The 21,131-nt window shown below is 41.6% G+C and overlaps 2 protein-coding genes across 9 annotated transcripts in view; one reads left to right on the top strand and one right to left on the bottom strand.

Annotated features, from left to right (window-relative positions):
• CFAP92 (cilia and flagella associated protein 92 (putative)) overlaps positions 1–20,228 on the top strand; it is a 90,944-nt gene extending 70,716 nt beyond the window's left edge. For 5 of the 6 annotated variants that reach the window (XM_073352215.1, XM_073352214.1, XM_073352218.1 and 2 more), the window contains 5 exons: positions 1,962–2,112; positions 3,640–3,842; positions 6,160–6,356; positions 7,742–7,845; positions 10,242–11,423. In XM_073352215.1, coding sequence (XP_073208316.1) covers positions 1,962–2,112; positions 3,640–3,842; positions 6,160–6,356; positions 7,742–7,845; positions 10,242–10,285 — 699 coding nt within the window. In that variant the 3' untranslated portion in view covers positions 10,286–11,423. Of the gene's footprint in view, positions 1–1,961; positions 2,113–3,639; positions 3,843–6,159; positions 6,357–7,741; positions 7,846–10,241; positions 11,424–19,496 lie in introns of those variants that run through there. The other variant, XM_073352217.1, reaches the window with a different exon arrangement.
• The window catches only part of ACAD9 (acyl-CoA dehydrogenase family member 9), a 62,474-nt gene continuing 50,178 nt past the window's right edge, over positions 8,836–21,131 (bottom strand). For all 3 annotated transcript variants that reach the window (XM_073352221.1, XM_073352220.1, XM_073352222.1), the window contains 6 exons: positions 16,883–16,962; positions 15,078–15,204; positions 12,570–12,647; positions 11,909–12,037; positions 9,932–10,004; positions 8,836–9,077 (listed from right to left, as the gene is read on the bottom strand). In XM_073352221.1, coding sequence (XP_073208322.1) covers positions 8,977–9,077; positions 9,932–10,004; positions 11,909–12,037; positions 12,570–12,647; positions 15,078–15,204; positions 16,883–16,962 — 588 coding nt within the window. In that variant the 3' untranslated portion in view covers positions 8,836–8,976. The remainder of the gene's footprint in view (positions 9,078–9,931; positions 10,005–11,908; positions 12,038–12,569; positions 12,648–15,077; positions 15,205–16,882; positions 16,963–21,131) is intronic.

Here is a 21,131-nt window from a genome sequence, read left to right as displayed (position 1 = left end):
TCTGATATACCGTCAAGCCCGATACAACATAGCTTTGCTTCAATCAGACAACAGTATAGTTGTGTTGAGATATCATTGGTAAATAATCTCCCTTGTACCATATGTAACTGTGAGTCCTTTTATGTTCTCATTGGTCAGTGCTTTGTTTTGCTACAGTATTGCTCAGTCCATATAGTAGTTTCCCTCTTCAAAGTGCTTTACAGATGTTACTTACGTTAATTAAGAATGCACAGTGTCACTGCACTTCAGCTGGAGGCAACGAGAGCTGATCCACCTTTAAAGACTTTTATCTTGATACTAAAAATATTTACATTCATAGAAAGCTCAAATTTCCTGCAAAATTGTGTTTTCCCCAGAAATCAGCTTTTTTTTTAATCAAAGGAAAAAGAAATCCAGTCTCTCGCCCACTCCCATCCACTGACAGCTCTGTGTAGAGCTGCATGCATTAAGCTAACAGCCAGCAAATCTGATTTTTCTCCACACGTAGTGGGGGAGGTGGAATAGTTGCTGCTACACTGAGCCTTTTTGTGCCAGGTTTCAGCCCAAAACAACAGAATTTTGTCACTGAAATGCTGACACTGTGGAATACCTCCAGGCTTTTAGAAAATCCACTCATCTGTCAAACATCAGAGAAGTGTCTCTTCAGAAACAAGGTGAGCTGAGTCTACGGCACTCTGCTTGAGGGGAAGAAACCAACCCATCCTCCACATGCTTGAGCCTTTCCTTCATGAGCGTTTCACCTGTGGAAGTGCCAACTTTTGGGTCACGTCCCTTTGTTCAGCAATGTAATCCCAGTCCTCTCGCCACACCACGAGGGAGCACTATGAGGTGCCTTATTCAGGGTACACTGCCTCCTGAGCAATTAAAATTGCTTTCCCAGCTAGTGTAAATCCCTCTCCCTTTCCCTGCCTGGAGCGCCATTGCTGTCCTTGGGAGGTAAAGTGTTAGATTTGGGTGGTGGTGGGGTGTCTTTTATCATGTCAGAGTTCCCATTTCTTTTCTAGAAGGGAACACTTTACCCTCTAAACATCCCTGTGACCGGCCAGGCAAGCAGGAAAGGATTCGGAATGCCACTCTAGCATGTGCTGCTGCAAAGCAGAAGAGTGATGCAGAGTGCCCTGCCCCTGTTAAGAGGCCAGAGGTCTTCCCTCTAGCAAGTCCAAAGCAAAGGTGTAGCGCTTTTCAGTCATGGGGAGGAAGTGAAAGACCTTTCCCCATCTTGGTTGCCCTCTGACTAGAACTCCATCTTGACTGTCGCTCCCACACTCTGTCCCTGTCTGCTGAAAGCATGTCACTTTGAAGAGTGCCCTGGAGCCACTATTTCACTCTGCGCTCCCAGCCTAACTCTTCTACCTTTCAGCGGGTGGTCAGTGGTCCTTCCTGTGGTGAGAGGGGTGAGATGAACCTGCCAATTTCCGGACTGGGGTCTATACATTCCTAGTCCCATTTTTACACGAGATAGAGGCAAAATTTGCTGTAAATCATGGACCGAGTTTCTGTCAGATTATGGTGGCCCTCTGCTCAGATTGCTAGATCCCACCCCTCTGCTAGGTTATCACATCGGAATAAGGTGACAAGCTCACTGTCTTAATGTTACAGACAAGGGGATGACACAAATTTGCAATTAGACAATTCCCTGCGAGCTGTATATAAAACATGACTCTGTGCATGGGTGGGTGTTAGGGAACTGCTGTTGGCACTGTGTTCCATTACACACTAGAATTTCAGTAACTCGCCTATAAAATACATTTTTCCTCCATGAATCAAAAATAGTAACTTGAAAGGCAACCCAGAGAGAGACAACAGTGTTTCCTTTGTATTTACATGTGGTACTTTACAAACTATTACCTGAGTAATGTGACCTAATCCTTGTCCTTCCTGGAAAGATTTCCTAAGTATTTTTGTGACTGCTTGCGGTGGCCAGCAATATGACTGCATAAAGAGATGCAACTTTCATTTAGAAATGGCAGGAGAACATTCTGTTTGCTAACATTTTGGAGCCAGTGCTGAGTCGTGACAGATGGCGTTGGGACCAGCGTCGCATAGATTTTGATCTTTACAAGAAGCCACCTGTTTACCTCCCAGAATCAGCTTCTGCTACTCATCGGGCAGGTAACTGGTCCATTTTCAATATCTAACCACCCCATTTTTCTCAACTTGAGTTCTAACATACACTTAGGAGGATTGTTTTCAGTGGCTCTAGTCCTGAAATGCTGCCTCGTTCTGTAGAAGTGCATGTGTAACGAACTTCCAGTGTGGTGTGGCCTGACTAATAAGTTGGCAGTCTGCAGTAAAATTGTGGGGCAACTTCGGCAAAGGTCTTTGGGCATAATGAGACCAGTCCAGTTCTGCTGCCATTGCAGGGGGTGAGGGTGTTGCAATCCTGCTCAGGGTACTGCAATCACTGTGCCAGTGGGCCTGTGAGCTGCAGTGGCTCTTTGCACCCAGCACACACGGAGTTTGAGGGAGAAACACAGGCAGGGCTTGTGCATTCACGATTGTGCAGGTCCACTAGCACTGTGCTGAAGCAGCAGCGGACTGTATCTGCGACCCGGTCCATATCCTGGGGAGGGAGGATTATTTTTGTTGCAGCTCCCCAGTTGAGCGCTTGGTTACTTGGCTAAGGAGCTGGCCTAGCAGAGCAGTGAGGCAATCGTTAGACCAAGGTTTTGCTTTAGGCTAATAGGTATCAGAGCGCAGCTGCTACGCTCCTTTCATTTTGTGGAGCACTGTTACTGCCTCCCAGTTCTTGGCCTTAGTCCCTGAACTTGAGGGTCTTGCCTTTGGACACAGCTGATACAACAGAGGGGGGGGGGGGGGCTCGTTCATGGCTTATTCCTCTATAAAACTGGCGCTACTGGGTGGCTGACCTTTTATTTTTAGTGAACGGTGACAATCGTTTTTGTTACTCAGGCAAAGGTCAGGCAGCCAGCTTCCTCTCAGACCAGAACTAATGTCAGACAGAGAAGCCAGAGGAGGTGCCAATAGAGATCCAGTTCAGTCTTTTGTCTCCAACACCAGGCTACAACATGCCTCACTCCACACACTGCTTCCTCCACAAGCTAACTGGCAACAAAGAGGATTGGAGACCTAAATTTGTAACTTCTTGGCCAAATTCAATACGTGGTATTCTATTCTCCCCCAGGTGTGTCATGAACTCCACTGCCACAAATACACACTGAGCAGGAAGTTTTCTTAACGTTTGATTTTGATAAACATGGAATTACACTTGGATGTTTGGTTCTGTATTTGCCACTTAGAAACAATTAAGACTGACTAGAACTTGCAGAGGTGCCAATGAGCCTGACTACGGTCAGTTCTATTGCTCTGTTTTTGCTACTGCTCTACATGTATGACTAGCAATATGCCTGTTATTCAAGGCCTGGGCCTATAGAGTGCTTCTCGTTGTGTGATAGGTTCAGACTATAAACAAGTAGGACCAAACTCATTTTCATTCGTTCTGCATGAATTTGCACCCAGATCTTTGTTGGTGTGTGTGTGTGTTAGCCATTACTCTGCTGCCCGGTATGGTTTGGTACAGATGAGGAAGGTTGTTCAGCTGTAATTGCATGCCCTTCTCTTGAATATCAGTCCAATCTTGCTTAAACACTTGTTTCCTGTCATTATTTTTCTTTTCAGTGGACACTTGGCTGCATGAAGACTCTGGTCAGCTTCAGAAAACTATATTTGATGACACCAAGCTGAAAGTTTACAGGTGCTCCACAGCAGCTGAGCTAACCACACGTGGCCCAAAAGCCAGTGCCCAGCTAGACAAACTAAAGGGACTTCTGAAAGATGAACCAGAGAAATTCTCACTTAAGAGACCAGACATGATCCTGCAGGTAATGTGCATTTCTCTGGGATCCTCAGGGTTGGGGTTCCCATAGGAACAGCACCTATGAGTGCCATGCTGATAGACAGTCTGCAGCATTTTAAAACAATTTCCATATTTAGCTGATCAAGGTATTTTGTTGACATAGATTATCATTTAAAGAGTCAGTGCTATCTTTGAGGCATATGGCCCCGCTTTTAGCTCAGCCTTACCAAACTCTCAGAATAATTTACCAGCCAGGAAAACGTTGTTAAACTTAGTTCCTCTAGGGGAGAAGGTGAATATGATTTTGGCCAGCTGGCTTAAAAACACTAAGATAAATGGTAATATTCTCCACTGAACGCTACGCAGGGCCCAAACCACTTCTATGGACTAAACACCAACTCTCCCACCATACGCTCTCCTGAAAACCATTATGCAGTATGGGCTTTCTTAGCACTGCAGTGCGAGCTGACACTGAAGAAACCACACACACCCCCCCCAGCCCTGTAAGATTCAATGGTTTGCATTAGTTGATATGAAAAGCTACAGGGGTTGCCTGCACCGAACTAGTCTCTTGTTGGATGATTCAGACGGTTAGTGACTGCATATAAATAACTGACCCAAACAATGAGAAAACTTTAAAACTCAAAGTGGAGATTCCTTTCAGTTACAAATACTTTGGAGAGGAAAAAAAAAACAACAACCCCAGGAACCGTCAATTGTTTATTACAAAGCAAAGTTAAAGTAAACATCCGCCACCTCCCTTTTTGTTTTGGATGAACGCACAGCAGCATGCCCTCAGACCCTCTCTCCTTTCCCCAGTTCACACTCTCAGAGTTTGGGTTGAAGTTAAGTGTGCTGTAAAATGCTTGTCTTTCCCTTTCCAAAGCAAATGCAGTAATAACAATAAAAAAAAAGTCACTCTTTTCTGCACGTTCGTCTTTTTTTAATGGAAGAGCTTGAACTTAGTTTCTCTACCTGCATATTTTTCCCCTTAGACCAGTGGTTCTCAAACTTTTGTACTGGTGACCCCTTCCACACAGCAAGCCTCTGAGTGCAAACCCCCTCCCCCCTGTTATAAATAAATATATTTAAAAGTATTTTTAAACACCATTATAAATGCAAAGTGGGGTGGAAGCTGACAGCTCATGACCCCCTGTGTAATAACCTCATGACCCCCTGAGGGGTCCCAACCCCCAATGTGAGAACCCCTTACCTGAACTCAATCACTCCCCTCCTCTACTGAGTCCCTAATTCAACTTGTAGTTCCACCACTTTCTTTTTGATTATGGTGCCTTAGGCTGTGTCTTAGCCAGGCGAGTTGTATATTTTTTAAAAGCTTGCATTGCAGCAGCTGAGAGGCCACTTCCTAAGTAAGTGCCCAGGACTCTTCCCTTCTCTGTACTGTAAGCAGTGTCATCATCCTCATTGTCTTGCGCAGTAGGATTCCTGCCTCCTTGAAGTGTTTTCGCATCATCTTTTGAGGTCTGGGTGCTGCCGCTAGAATACTAGAGCTCAGATGCTCACTGCCTCATCCAATATAGTCACTGACACAGAGGAGGTAACTGATACAATATGCACCCTAATTTTCAGGCATTCCTTCCCTTCTCTAAAGTGTGTCAGTGTTACTGGGCTACTTTACAGCTTCTCTGTGTGATAGTTAATAGGGCATGAATTTTTTCTGCCCAGGAAACAGAAGGTTACATGGGTTTAGAGAGTAAAGAGTAGTGACAAAACCTTGTAAATAAGACCGTTGTAGGTTTGGTCTTGAATACTGATGACGCATGAGACTTTGCTGCAGTAAAATGAAAATACAGCTGAGACTCATGACACCCAAATGCTCAGGAACTGCGCTTGCCCGCTCTTGCAGCCAGCTTGGTCATACGACAAAATACTTTACAGACTCCTTCTCTCACTTTTTTTTAAAACTCTTGAACTTAAGCCGTTACAGCAGTGTTAGCCAGAAACCAGCACATAAAGGTCTCTTTGCACAGAGAGTGCTCATCTTATCAGTATGGAATGACTAACAAACAGCCAGCTTTTCCCCCATACACATCAGTAGTTGCTGACAGCTTATTTCAAACTGTGTTTGTATGCCTTGACTCTTCTAGATATGTGGGAAACAGTCAAGGAGAAAATAGATGTTTCCTTTACTTTTTGGGGTTCAAATATTGGCCCCAGGATTTTGCCCTGTTGAGCAAAAATAAAATTAAAAAAAAAAGTTAGAGCAGGATTTAGTTTACTAACATGTGCCCACGTTGTTAAATGTTTGTTTATTCAATAAGCAAAAGTAGTACTGCACAGGCTGAAACCTGTTTCTGCTTAATTTTGTTGTACTGTCCTAGCCTATCCCAGCACTGTCAGTGTTGCAGCATCTACCTGCCACTGACAGTCACCCAGACCTGACAAGAAAGAGGAGCACCACCACTGGATTTGTTCCAGGTCTTGAAGACCAGCACAGCTTGAAGTGGAATGGGAATATAGTTCCCTGCCATGACATGGAACACAGAAAGTTTGAAAAGCTGAAAGGAGCCGACTTCAAGTAAGCCACTTAGTTTGGAGAAGCAGCTGACCTGCAGCTTAGTCCGGATGCACAGAATAGCATAGTAATTGAGGGTACAGCACAGTAATGTTTACAATGCACAAGAACCCAAATTCATTTAGGAAGGAAATGAAAAATGCAAGGAGTAACTTGGGTAAATAGAATACAATTACCCCAGAGTTGGGAAGGATACTAGGGTAATGCTCCTGCTCTTGCATAAGCTTTTAATGACTTAAAGTGATCAAGATTATGTTAATTCTCATGCTGAGGAGCATATTGGTCTGACACTATCATAGGGGCTTAATTTCAGTACTAACGCTGAAGGAAGCTTGTGCCTACTCTATTGCGTACAGTATAGACAATTCCAAGGAAAACCTTTGTGCTCAAGGAAGTATACTGTCATGACCATGCACTCATTTATATAGGTGTGGCTATGTAATACCTGTCAGTATATGATATTCGTATACTGACGACAGGTATCACATTGAAAACACACCCCCATCTTTCAGTGGACAAATATATGCACTCACTTGTGTAGGTGTGGCTATGACCACTGGCAGAAACAGAAACTTATCTGTTCCATTAAACAACTCTTGATTTGGAAAACAGAGGAATTTTTAAGTATGCTTGGTTAACACTGCTTGAGTCACTTGGTGTAGCATATAGAGAAACTTGACTGCTTGCAAGGGAGTTATTTGAGATTTACAGATGTAACACAGGGCACAAATTCAGCTCAAGTGAGTCAACTAACTTGCTAGTTAATTTTAAACAGTCAGTTACTGATGACTATTCAGCCCTTTAATAATACTTATCCAATACACATCAAGGAGTGCTTCACCCATGTAACTTTGCTTGTAAAAAAGAACCATCTCAATTTATAAATCAGCACCTGTAGGGCACAATGCTGCCATAATTCTGCAGTCCTAGTTTTCTGCATACTACTACTAAAAGTGAGGAATTAATAGTAGCTGAAAAGGTGTTTGGTACTGAGTAAGCAAAGGGAAGGAGGACATCCTAACAGATGTTAAAACAGCTTTTCTAGTATTACAGGATCCTTCCATGAGTACAATCATCTGACTGGAAAATTAAGGGCATTTATTATGCTTTCAGTTGGCAGAAATGTAGGTACAACCAAGTATTCATTAGCTCCTAACAAACTTGTTCTGTGAGGACCCATAAAACCTTTGGAGGGGAAGACTTCATGGTTAGTGTAGTGAAGGGCTTAAAATTAGTGGTTTTAACAACTGATTTACTGTATTGTACAAGTCCCTATGGCATATAATAGAATAGAAATATGCACATTTACAGACAATTAAATCCTTTGTCACAGATAGTCCAGTGTTTGTAAAGACATATGTAATTAGCATGTTGATTTTTCATTCCAGGTTACTTTGTTATGAACATTCCTTTCTTTACAAGAGAAAGAGACCAGTGAAGAAAGGGGAGGATACAACCCTTCTGCTACAGCAAGACTCCACTCAAGAGTCAGGTAATCTGATAGCAACTAAAATACAAAGTGCTAGAGGGGATGGATTGGAGGCATGCCTAAAGTAGAGCTGTAAATTCTAGCTTCAGGAGACATACAAGCCTTAGCTGTGATTGCGCTAATCTGCTACAAATATAGTACCGCATGAGGGGCTAGCTGGCCTGTGTATGTAGCCAGAATTTATATCTCCAAGTATAGACAGCCTGTGTAATGGTTTCAGTGCATATCAGCCTTTCAGATATTAATGACCCCCTAGGGAGGATTGATTTACTAAAACTCCAGGAGGGCAAGGAGGTGCTGACCATTGTAGAACTTTTCCTCCTCCCCCACCTCCCCCCAATGCTGCAGAAAGTTACCTCTCCCTAGATTCCCAAGCAATTTCCCTTTATCCACAGCTAGAATGATCATAGGCAAAGAGGAAGCTAAATTGTAAGTGTCTGACCCCCATACAGCAAGGGTTGCCTGTTTCTCTAAGTTTTGAGTACAAGTCACTTACCATTTGTTTTTACTAAAGCACCAACGTAGGTTCAGGAGAATGCTCACTTGACTGATGGGCATCCTTATGTTCCCAGCAGGAGCAGACAGACAAGCCCATAGTTCTCACTGTGAGAGTTAATTTTTATACACCATCATTTGAACATTTCACCATTAGCAAAAAGTTTGTTCATCCACTTACAGATATCAGTACCACACACAAGCTTTTCAAACTTGTAGCTGGCAAAAAAAAAGTTCATTCTTAAATTTGTCAACTCTAATTTGTATGACAGTGGCTGGAAAGTGACATTTTCATTCCTGTAATACTTTCTGAAGCCAAGGATGAGAAAACAGGTGGCAGTCAAAAGTATTGGGCCAGTGATGAAAGGCTTGGCTGTATTCTTCTTCCCAATAACTGTTCAGGTTGTAAAAAGTTTTCTTCATTGGCCATCTCATGTAAATACCCATAGCTGAATGAGCATCACTTTAGCCTACTCTTACAAAGGTTCTGACTAGTGGTTTCTTTTTAGTCTCTCCCCCACCATGGTGTGAGAAGAGGTTTTATTTTACAAGATTACAATTACATTCAGCAGCTGGTGAAAAATATTTGTACAAAAACTAAAGTTTCCGATAGGTTAATTGGCTCCCTGTTCAGTATGATCAGAATGTCCTCTCTAGTGGATGAGGACAGATATAGGCTCTCTTTTCCAGCACCTGCTGTGCAGCTTTTTTAATACTGTCATCCAGGTTTTCAGCAGCATCTGGGGTAGGGGGAGAAGCAAGGAAAAACATTAGTTAAATTCAGGACACTAGTATGCATTTATTTGCAGAAAGTCTGAAGAGTCCAGACATCTATTAGGCCAGCACAGGAGGAAGACAAAGAAACAGCAACTTTGACTAATATTTCAAGACTTTAGGAACAGGTTTGAGCTTCCCTAAATTGCATTTATTATATGGTAGAGCAGAGCAGTCTATCACTAGTACCGCTTAAAGGACCTATATTACTAATTGGTTCAATAGCAGCGTCTGTGGCCTTTTTCCTTCCTAACGATGCTATGCATATTACAGAAATCAGCAGATCCCAAGAGAGGAAGTTGGGCCAGGCCTTGAAGGCAGCACTCATTAGTTTTCTCTTAAGAATTCTGTGTATGAGGAGCTCTTGATATTTATATTACCAATAACCATGAGAGAGGGAGTTAGACACTTCTGTATAAACAGTGTTGTCCCTCTGCCAAATGGTGGGCGTTGGGGTACATTAGGGCAACTTGTTTCAAGGAACACCAGTTTTAGAGGGAATTGCCTGTATGTGGTTTATGACAACCTTTGGGCTTTCAGAATCCTCAGCCAAACCATCAATGCCCTGTTCCCATGGAGCAACGCCTTCCCCCCCTAAAAAAAAAAACTGCATCACAAAACCAAAGCAGCATTTCTTTGTTTGTTAGTTTCAGAAGTTCTTAACAGGCCAGTACTATTTAGTGGCATCTGGTGACACCCACCCTAATCCCAAGTGAAGCCGCTTATGTGCATTCAATATGCTCATAAGCCATGTTAGGTCCTTGCATATAGTTTGTTCTAATCACATTAAGTTTATCCTTCCCACTACTAGAGCACTTACATTTTTCTAACTCCGCCATGGCATAATTATTCTTAAAATATGCCTCTGTGCAGAAAATATTTGTAAGCAGCACCTGATAAAAGAAATCCAACAAAAGAAAGGTATTAAGCAAATCATACAATATTGTAATACAAACAAGTTTCTCCAAGAAAATAATTACTACTAACTCATGCTAAATGTCTTTAAAAGCTAATGGGTTTGAGATCAGGTGTGTGAGAGTGTAATTCTTCTTTTAGTCTTATGGTATAGAGCCTGATTTTCTATTGATACAAGTGGGAAGAATTCTGACAGGTTGCCATTTTTTCCACAGCTACTACTTCCAGTAAATGGAATAACCCTATCACCCAACAGTGACTAGAAGATGGGTACTCCATTACAAATCCATAAGTGACTTTACAAAAAAAAAAAAAAAATCTCACATACCAAGTTCATTAAAGACTGAAGTTTTAATCTCCTACCCATTGTCTGGGGAAAAAACCTGACACGAACATCAGAAAATTATGTGGTATTAAAGAGAATACTTGGATGACAGTGTTAGCTTTAATAATTCATAAAATATCATTTGTGTACAAAGATCACAAACTGGAAGTTGGTTAACTTACTCCATATTTCTTTTCCTCTCCTACCTGAGAGGTATTTAATGTAACATCCATTAGAAACCTCTTGCTGTATTGTCCATTTTATTTGTGAACAACTGTGTTCTCTATATTCTGAGATGAACCTGTTTTTATAAATCTCATTGTACTGCTATAACAGTTAAATCAGTGGTGGGCAAACTATGGCCTGGGGGCTGCATCCAGCCCTTGCACGTTAACTGGGGGCTCCGCTCACTGCCCCCGCAGCTCCCATTGGCCAAGAACCGCAGCCAGTGGGAGCTGCAGGGCCACGCCTGCGCATAGAAGCCGGATTGGGGACATGCTTCTGGGAGCTGCTTGAGATAAGCACCACCCAGAGCCTGCTCCTCTGACCCCCTGCCCCAACCCTGATCCCCCTCCTGAACCCCTCAGTCCCAGCCTGGAGCATCCCCCAGCCAGAACCCTCACCCCCAATTTTGTGAGCATTCATGGTCCGCCATACAATTTCCATACCCAGATGTGGCCCTTTGCCCACCCCAGTGTTAAATGAAAAACAAAAAGTCTCTCTTCTGTGGCTTTCCAAAACTTGAGATGCTAACGTGCGTTGTCTCAATTTATAAAAGACTGGCAGCCCAACAGCATTCTTAAGGATAGGAGTACATTTCTGTTGAAGTGAAAGTGGACCTTTCCCTGGTTTACCTGAAGGCCCACCCTTTAAAGGATATATGCAGGATGGTGTTAGCTCAGAGGTGGGCAAACTATGGGACCGTCCTGTCCAGCCCCATAGCTCCTGGCCAGGGAGGTAGCCGCTGGCCTCTCCCCTGCAGTTACAGCGCCACGCGGGCAGCACAGCTTGCACCTGCCCACCTCCCAATAAGCCTGTCCTGCTGCTCTGAGCAGCGTGGTAATGGGGCAGCGGTTGGATTGGGGGGGGGGGGGGGGGAAGAAGAGGACAGGGAGGTTTGGATAGGGTGTGGGATCCTGGGGGGGCAGTCAGGGGGCAGCAAGTGGGAGGGGGCAGGGGCCAGGGCCTGGCTCTTTGCAGAGGCACAGCCTTCCGTACCTGGCCTTCCATACTGTTTTGTAACCCCGATGTGGCCCGAGGGCCAAAAAGTTTGCCCACCCCTGTGTTAGCTCCTTAAAGTCTATCCTGTTGCACAGAGCACGCAAAACCATCGCTTCAGTGGAGGAGAGAAAGGATCTCATTCCAATCTGCAGCGGCTGTGAATACAGCTACAAAGGTCTCTGCTCTCTAGATGGTCCTAGAACTGAAGGTTAAGTTAAGGTACAGAGTCTGCAGTTCTCCATAGAAAACTCTAGTTTCAACAGACTCTTTAGATAGGATATTGAAAGGGTGTGACCACATGCATTAGTCAGTCATAGAAAATGTAAGTGCACTTACTTCATGATCATGATTGCGTAGACCAATACAGATGGATCGACTAGCCCTGGATATAGCTGCTGTCATTGCATACAAATTAATGGAGACATCTGCCACTCTCTTCAGAACCAACTGCTCATCAACTATAGTCTAGAGAAGATTAAAAAAAATAAGTTTAGCAGCTTCCATTACATCATTTAAAACCGCAATTACCCAGCAATGTCCACCCAAACACAATGTAGTACATTTCAAAAAAGAACGTATGCTTGTGTCACTGGTTTACTTCCTTTAGCACAGCCTGTCAAGCCAGTGTAACAAACTTTTACACTTCAGTTTCCTTTGCTTTTCCACATGTATTCTCCCCTTCCTCCTTAACAGCAAACGGTCCTTAAGTGTCATGCATGACACAGATTTTACACTAAGGGCATCAGGGACTCCACCAATTCTTTGCACCTGTTGGCAGCTAATTGCAGTGACAACAGAACTTTCAGCAGAGGCTGTCTACCACTACCAAGGGTGAACGTAGAATCCCCACTGATTTTTGTTTAATACATTAGATGGAACTGTATTATACGCGAGGAATACTAGCTTATCATGAGGCAAACCACTGTCTGTATTTTGTCAGTTTTAAATTCTGATGTAACCTATTCAACATGAAAATCCTATTAAAAAATGTGATTACTTTGCCAAACCTCCTTAGCAAGCCTTCCACTGTAGTTCCAAAATAATAGATGTTTTCTTCAAGTTTCTTGCTACTTTCCTGTAAGTGAAAACAAAGGGGATCTACTGTTTAGTAATTATTTTAAATACGTGTTTTGAGTGCTCTGTAAGAAACTAGATTAACAACTGGCAACACTGCAGATTTAGCCAAACAGTTTACATAGCGTAAAGGTTGAAAGGGCAAGCTGCTCCTTCACTGCCCAGTCAGGAATCCAAAACCCGGTGCTGGATGGGACTACTTACTGAGCGTGGGAAAGCTCAGACTGTTGTGAGAAGGCAGTAATTTAAATATTCCTAACAGGTGTAGCACAACTTCTAATTCCTTGATTTCAGAACTGCACTGGCTATGTTAAAAATAAATGTTTAATTTAAAAAGGCTGGATTTTAGTGAAGTGTCGAGTCTGAGGCTCATTGCCATCCTGTTAAAGCACCTCAATGCTGTCGTGCATCAAAGGGGAAAGGAGAAGAAAGAGGGCGCAATAAGCAACGAACAGGGCAGTTGTACAGGGGAAAAAATGTGCGTAATTCCAGCCTGAACGACCTGCTTCCACTGAAGTCAACAAGTGCAGTACCAGGTCCGAATGTAGCAAGTGCCACCAGTTTTCAACAGTACCTTTCAAAATAGCAAGTTGGGTTGTTGTTTTTAAACTCGATGAGCATTTTGGATAAAGGAAGACTTTGCTAGACATAGCACCTTTGACACCTCAGTTAATGGTGTTAAAGATCAAAATGAACATGTCTGGAATTCCCTGGTTCTGTTGGAAAACGTCTGGAAGTCCAGTCTTGGCATTTTAATAATATTTCTTCAGTAAAAAGAAGCAGAAGTAATCCTTCAAAAACACCTGGCAGGCTGCCTTCATATAGCAAACAAAACAAAACAAAAATTACCAATTTAATTAAAAATATTGCCTTGCAGGACACTTGAAAAAAGAAACATTACAGTTAATGATGAAGTATGTTCGTTACCCATAAGAGACCTGGGTAATTTTGGTCTTTTCTAAGAATCCGGTTTTGAAGTGGTCTTTTACTTCTGATTTGTGAAGGGACATTCCCAACAAGGAAGAAAACTCGCCACTTTCCAAAAGGAGAAGAGGCACTGTAGTTAGGAAGCATCGGACTGCCCTTTCCCTGAGAGAAATAGTAGTTGGTTGCAGATTCCCTCAGCCAAGCATTACCAAGGTTTTCCTTGGTCAGCAAATGCTAGTTCGTTTTTAAGAGCCCATTCTGCAGGCATTAATTTCACTTACTCTTCCACAAAGGCAAGTACAGCACAGTGGCTATACATTAAAACTTCCCAATTTTACCTGAGAAGGTCTCGGCATTTGCAGTGTTGGGAAATATAGCAAACGCTCAGGAATAAGAAATGCTGCAAATACTGAGGTAATGCCATTTAGTTACTACAGCAAAATTGTTAGGTCTAAGGCTATTAATCCTGAGAATGGTGATACATCAAAACTGATCAATTCTCTCAACTCCTGGCACCAAGCAGGAGGAAAATACTGAACACAGCATATTTAGCTCGTAGCAACTCTCAAGTGTAACTTTTAGCACTATTTTATGGTTTTCACAGTGCAGAGAGAACAAAAAAGCATGGCTTGAACCTCTTGTAGAAAAGATTCATAACTGATATACCTCCCAGAATGAAGCCAGCAGCAGAGAGTTTGCTGTAGTAAAAAAATGGATTAATTTTTAAGTGACATCCCGTCACTCTTTTAGCACCATAGAGCACAAAGTACCTATCCTGGGGATAACTTCACATTGTTAAAGCTCCCCTGTGTGAGCAGAATAATATTAGTAAGTTCTCTGTGTCTGAGTGCCACTAACACCGAGCAAAATTATCTAGCACAATAAAACCACTTCACTGTTTTCCTATGATTTTTGCATCTTAATGATAGATGGGGAAAACTATATTTTACTTTTCTACAGGTACCAAGTCACATGTACTCCACTGCACTAGGTCATCCATTTGTAAACCAATGCTTATTATCATGCATGTAACACAAAGCCCTGTCTAGGACCAAACTATTCAATAAAAAGAGAGGAATTAGAGAAAGGAAAAAAGAAAAAAGGGGTTCCACTAAGGCCAAGAAAATGAGCAATACTTTGAAAGAGAAGGGAGTCAGATGAGGAAGGAACTGGTAAGAGTTTCTACTGTGACAAACTTGTGCTACTCTCCACTAATTTCTTCCCTTCCTTTGGAAGGGTCATTGTCATTTTTCTATAAACTCCCAATTTTACACTATATACAAATAAAGCCCACACTTAAATTTCTGCAGGATCAGGGCCTAAGGCTGTGACAAAGAACTGAGACCCCCAAGTTAGCGTGGTGGTAGGCCAGAGTCCAGATATTCTATAAGGGCACTGCTTCCTGCACCTCCCCTTGAGTTAAGATGAAGGAAAACTGTCAAGTAGTTGACACTAGCTTTTCTAGTCCAATAGGTTTGTCTGATAATTAACATTCAGTACTTACCTCAAGGCTGGGATGTACTACTCCATCTTTGCCAACTAGGCCTAAATCCACTTTTCTGCCCATGCTGTCACGGAATTTGTTCACAAATATCTCCAATGCCACGCCGACATTTCCTTTCTTCATTTCCCTGAAACATTATAGGACAACGTACGCTGAAGACTGTACCTCTCTCCCTCCCCACCCCCCATCCCCACATCTCAGACACGGGAAATGTCCTCAGAATCAGCAACACAAGTGCAAAGAAGGAACAAATGTATAAATACATATATATGAGAGCTCATTGCATGCTGAACAAACTACAATCTGGCATGAACTTTGCCAGTCACCAAAGCCTTTAATGGGCTCATATTAACCCCACCTCTTGCAAACTAAACAAATTTCTGGTGCTCTCCCTTAATCATAACACCCAAGCCCATCTTCATTACCTTTCTGAATGTGGACTTTCTCCCATGCCCTTGTCTTTGTATATTTGGTGCTGTTGTGGTTTATCCTTGAGTTATAGCCAAACACGCACTGTGTCATTTAGGGAAAACCCAGGAAACAGAAGACTCCTGAAGATGCTTGCAACCAAATATGGGGATGCTGGATAAAATTTTCAGAAGTACCCAAATGACTAAGGTCCCGTGAACGGGGTAAAAGTAGAAAGGAGAAATAGGAGCACACATGCTCTCTCTCTCAGAAGCAGCAGCTGTAGCAGAAATTTCTCTATCCTGCTCTGCTTCTTGCCTCCCCCATCTACCACCAAGAGAAAAGGCGGGGGGGGGGCAGGGAAGCAGAGCTTTGCCGACCGTAAGATCTTTGGAGCAGACGGAGGGCATGTGTACTCTGGGGGCTGTTTGGTTTTGGTTCCAATGCAGTTGCACTAATGTAAAAGCAGCATGCACCAGTGCAAGGCACGTTTTTCCCTGGTGCGGGTCTCCATCCTGGGGTTTTGCACTGGAGCAGTTAGTGGTGTAGTTACGCTGGTGCAAAGCCCCCCACTGGAGCCAAGCCCGGCATCGTACCGTGCTTGGGAAGTGCCAAAGGTTCTGTTGGCGCTATTGCAACACAGCTGACAAATGACAGCGAAATAAAGGTAACGGCGAGCCAGATGGTGGAGGACGCTTGCGGGCTGCAGGACGGAGGGAGGTCTCAAGCTACTGTAATAGCCACAGAAAGTACTGGAAGGTTAGCCAGAACTTTTGTGGTTTCCCTCCTTGTTAAGTCTTTAACTTACTGTGTAGCCTGGCTAGCAGTAGTACAAGAGTGATCAAAATATACAGCATGTTGCGAAGCAGAATGCAGCTACCTTATCAAAGATGCCAGGACTAAGTTACAAAAGGCTAGTATATTCTTTAAGTAGGCTAGAGCCTTTTCCCTATAAAATCTAGAAATCTGTTATCACTGAGTTGAGGATCCTACAGCGGTCCTAGAACAAGGCTACCGAGCATGGCTTAGTATATAAGAATAGCCATTAATGAATTTCTGGACAAAAAGTTACATTACTAGCTGGATGATAAAAAGGTCCTACAAGACGGATTTACTCTAGTCCACCCATGTAGGCTAGTAAAACATGTAGAGATTTAAGTCACTGTTTTAAAGTTGTAAAATAAAATGGAGTTGTCTAAAATTCATAAACATACAGAAAAGATGTCTAAACAAGCATCAAGAGTTGAAATGACTTTTCAAAATTTTGTGAAGGTCTCAAAATACTCTAATTTTTGCTTGCAATCTCTCTGCTCTAACCTCCTGTTAAATGGACAATGTATTGACTATCAATTTTGGTTAACTTAAGTGAATGTTACTAGCAAGTAGTAAGAACATACTTAATTTTTCCAGTTAAGATTTTTCCTGCATACTGCATACCCGTCAAAGCAATATACATTCGCAGAATTTCATTTGTTCCCTGTAAGAGACATGATACAAATATAGTCAATACCAGGTGCCCATTACCTCCAGTATTTCATAAACCTAGTTATGCAATGCACATATTTTCTTAAATAATAGTTCTTAAATAAAGAGTTTTTAATGTTTAAAGGTAGGGTGTGATATGTTCTTTTTCCACATTACTTTTAAGAATTCAAACTCATTTTAGGATGAACTCCTCTTTGGTGGTCTATCCAAGACAAAGAACTCCCTCACTATTGCTGGCAGACAAAATACTGCAAAAGAATCAATAATGAATGAATTAAAACATGGGAATTAGAGTTATAATTTTGAACACAAGTTGTTTAGCTAACATACCTACTTATGCACATATCTTTTGCATTTTTTAAGTTACACATTTCATGCAGTTCTAGTTTATAAGTAGCCACAAGCAATCCACAGTATTTACCTTACTGCCCCAGCTAGATTACATCGATAATTTTCAGCTTTCAGGATTATTTTACTTGATCTTTTAAACAACATTAATGAATTTTGGAGCCTCTTTTTCTTTGAAGCTTTTAGCTATTTTTAGTTTGATGAGATTCAAAACCCAATTGTTCAACACATCCCAAGTGTCACTGGTGCTTAGTGACTGCTTTGGTCTGCCTCCTTGCTTAGAGAAGTAAACACTGCATACTTCACTTCTCTAAATAAAAGGAAAGGGCAACACCACCACTAAACATCAGGCATATTTGGTCTACAATATAAATGTCAGAGCACTCCAAAATCAACAGCACTTTGCTCCCACAGATTTAGTTTTATTTGAATAGTCTAGAAGTCCATTTTAATTTAATTCCACTTTCCTCTTCCACAGTTGCATTTTTAGAAACCAATTTCAAACTGAAATAAACATGAACTTATCCTGCACTAAATGTATTTGGATATTACATTCAAATTGGAAAATCATTTTTAGTTCTAGCCAGGCCTAAAAGCTTGTAGCTGCTCATGCTGATTTGGAGAGCTGTCTGTTATCGCTGCCACAACACATTAGGATTTTTTCCTTGAAAGAAGATGCAAGGGAATAATAATGCTGAAATAAACATAAGCATTCTGTCCTTGCATGGAGTAGAAACATACTTTCTTGTCTGATAGTGCTTGTTCTAGCCCCCACAATGAGATAGAATGTAAACTTTTTCCAATGTTTTTGTCAAAGAAAAACACAAGTATCTTTAAACTTGTCAAGCAGCTACTTTTATGCCAAGTAATCGCCGCTTCAAATTAGGAAAACATTAACTTAGGAGGAAAGACTCAGAGAGTTAAAGCCTGAGTATACAGCATTCTGAACATCTTTAGGAACAAAAAATTTTGGCAGAATAAAATAAGGCTATACACTGTTCATGATAAAGTCTCATCACACTTTACTCAACCCACACCATACATAATCTACTGTTGGCTAATAGGAAAATGGTACTGGGTAATTAATTCAAACTAGTGACCTATTATCTTACACATACAGAAATTTACTTATATATAATTGTTGTTCTTTAAGCCCTATTTAGCTACAAAAGACTGAATTTTTTTTTTGTCCTTTTGAATTTTTGACAGAGGAAAGCCAACATGGTAGAGAGTTGTGTTTCGGCCAACTGGCAGAAAGACGTTCATTTTCTGATTAAAGGCCACTGGATCCCTGTTCCAGCTATCATAGTATTCTTATTCTGTGTATTTCTGGCAGCCATTTGCCAAGATTTTAAGATGGTGTATTAAGTGTCATCAAAATCCCAGTAAACTGAAGCCTTCTCTCTGTGCATAGTACTCTGCCTCTGCAAAATCCCAAAGTTTGCCATTGAAACTGTTCTTCCTGTCTTTATGGACCTTTTTAAAATATGAATGAAACCATGAGGACAGAGTCCATTTTATTAGGCTGAGCGCTGATTAAGTCAATAAGACTTTATGTAATACCTAGATAATGCTTATGCACTAAAAAAAGAAGGAAGTTATTGTTGCTAGAGTTCTTTGCCCACACTTATCTGGGAAAAGAGGTGAAGCATTTATTCCTGTTTAATCATTAAATTTTGCTTTAAAAAGATAGCCATATTTCCGATAAGTTGTGCACACATAAAACCTCCCTAAATGCCAAGAATTTAAATGGTTTTTGACGACAGCTTACATCTAAAGCAGACAAATTAGTGTTATATTAGTGCTTTTGGAAGCAGAAGGGGAGGGGAGCGGGGGAGCGAAAGAAAGAACTAGCTGCCGTGCTTTTACCTGGTATGCAAAATTTATGTCCAATAAGAAGCTTTAAATTGCTTAACTGCAATCCCTTCAGAAGCGTGAAGGTAACAGAAATGGTGACAAACTACTGCAGTATTAGCAGGTGCCAGTCTAACATAATGATATCTTCTTCTGCCAGCTGTTCATTTTAAAATAAACTGGCCGAAACAATTAAATATATAGACTGCGTACACGGGAAGTTAATTGATTTTGTTGTATACTTGGTGTTAAATACCATTCTTCAGAGCGAATAATTTACAGCATTTTAAAGAGGTGATTCAAATGAAATTTACTGTATTTCAGAGGCGAACTACAGCAGCTGGTATCAAAGAATGAGTTATTGAAAGCCTTCTAATGAAGGTGGAATGTTTTAAGATCCTACCGACTGCTTGACTGGAGAATCTGGATGGACTAAACTGTTAAGATTTGAATAAACTTTTTGAAATATATTTCTGTTTGGGGTCACCTAGGCTGGCTAGCAAACCTTGTTAAAAATAGATTAGCAAAACCTGTTTAAACCAAATCTAAACACAATCCTTTAGCTTCACGTCTTAAGAATGACTATTTAAAATGGCAATGCCATAGGGCTGCCGAGTATCACACAGTCGTAGCTGCTGCTTTTACCACCAAGAGCCCTTGTGGTGCCTATTTTGCAGGCAACTTGTTTGCTTTTTGAACGGCTGCTTCCAGCACTGGAGTCAAGTGAGAAAAGAACAGCTGGGAGGCGTAGGTGGCAGCAAGGGCAGAACGTGAGGGGACTCAATAGTGGACCAGGCTCCCCTACCCAGCTATCAGCCCAAATACCTCAACTATTGTCCAAGAGACTCTCCCCCAGACAGCCTCCACAGAGTCACCCGACACCTGAACCCCCGACCTACCCTATCATCCACCCTGGTAGTCTCAGAACCCTTCAGGCACCCTCTAGCACCCACCTACCCATGCCAAGTTCCTACCCTTGCTACTGTTTGGGGGTGAACTGACCACAAACTGAAGTTTGTTACATTCCAATTATTTGCAAATATGCTCATTTAATAACGTGCATAAAATATCATATAGCTGCATAGAATTTTGGTGGTCATGATGCCATCCCAAAAATACTAAAAAGAATAAGCCTCCCAAAGATGAGGCAGATGCAGATCTAGTACACAGATTTGTATCAAATCTTTCCAATGCAAAAGGACTCCATTATTGAAGTGAAAAGTTTCCAAATAAGATTAGTAAGGAAAAGCTAAGAAATATGAAATTTTGTTTTAATAAAAACATTGTATCGAAAAGTTTACCTTGGAGGAGAAAAGAATTTGCCTAGCTCAGAAATTTAAGATAATCAAGAAAGCTCTCCAGCCCAGGCATAAAAATGCATTTGTCAACTGCTATAATTAATGATACATACCCACTGAAAAAAAGTTACCAATCCCAGGCAAACAGAAGTTTGCAAGACTTGCCTATCTTCTTTCTCTAGCTGTTCTAATTTCTTATTATGTTGTTGCCCTTGTTTTGTTTAAAGTTCTTAATTTTTGTTTAATTTGTTTTTTTTTTTTTAGGACAAATTTTTGGTAATTCACCAACTTTAGCTTGCACCTGTGGCTCTCTCTAGTTGTTCTAATCTCTTATTATGTTGTTGTCCCTTAACAATATTCCAAATTGCTGCTGCACTATTTGCACCATCCTGTAAGTGTCCAGCTAAGCCTCTTTTCTTCCTAGAGGAGACCCATGCTCTTTGCTGTTCGAACTGGATAGCAGCTCCCTTGGAACAACTGGGATACATGGAAGTAATCTGAAAGCTGGATAGGTGCAGGGTGAATTTCACAGTCTCAAATGTGGCATTAATTATGGTTATTCGATGTCCTACTACATCTCTTTCGGGGATAGCATTATACCACGTCTGTTGTTTCACTATTTTCAAATACCTTTGAGAGGCATTAACATCAATAGCATAAG

Source organism: Lepidochelys kempii, chromosome 7, assembly GCF_965140265.1.
Source record: "Lepidochelys kempii isolate rLepKem1 chromosome 7, rLepKem1.hap2, whole genome shotgun sequence".
Taxonomy (NCBI): Eukaryota; Metazoa; Chordata; order Testudines; family Cheloniidae; genus Lepidochelys; species Lepidochelys kempii.
This window is presented reverse-complemented; position numbering and strand designations above follow the sequence as displayed.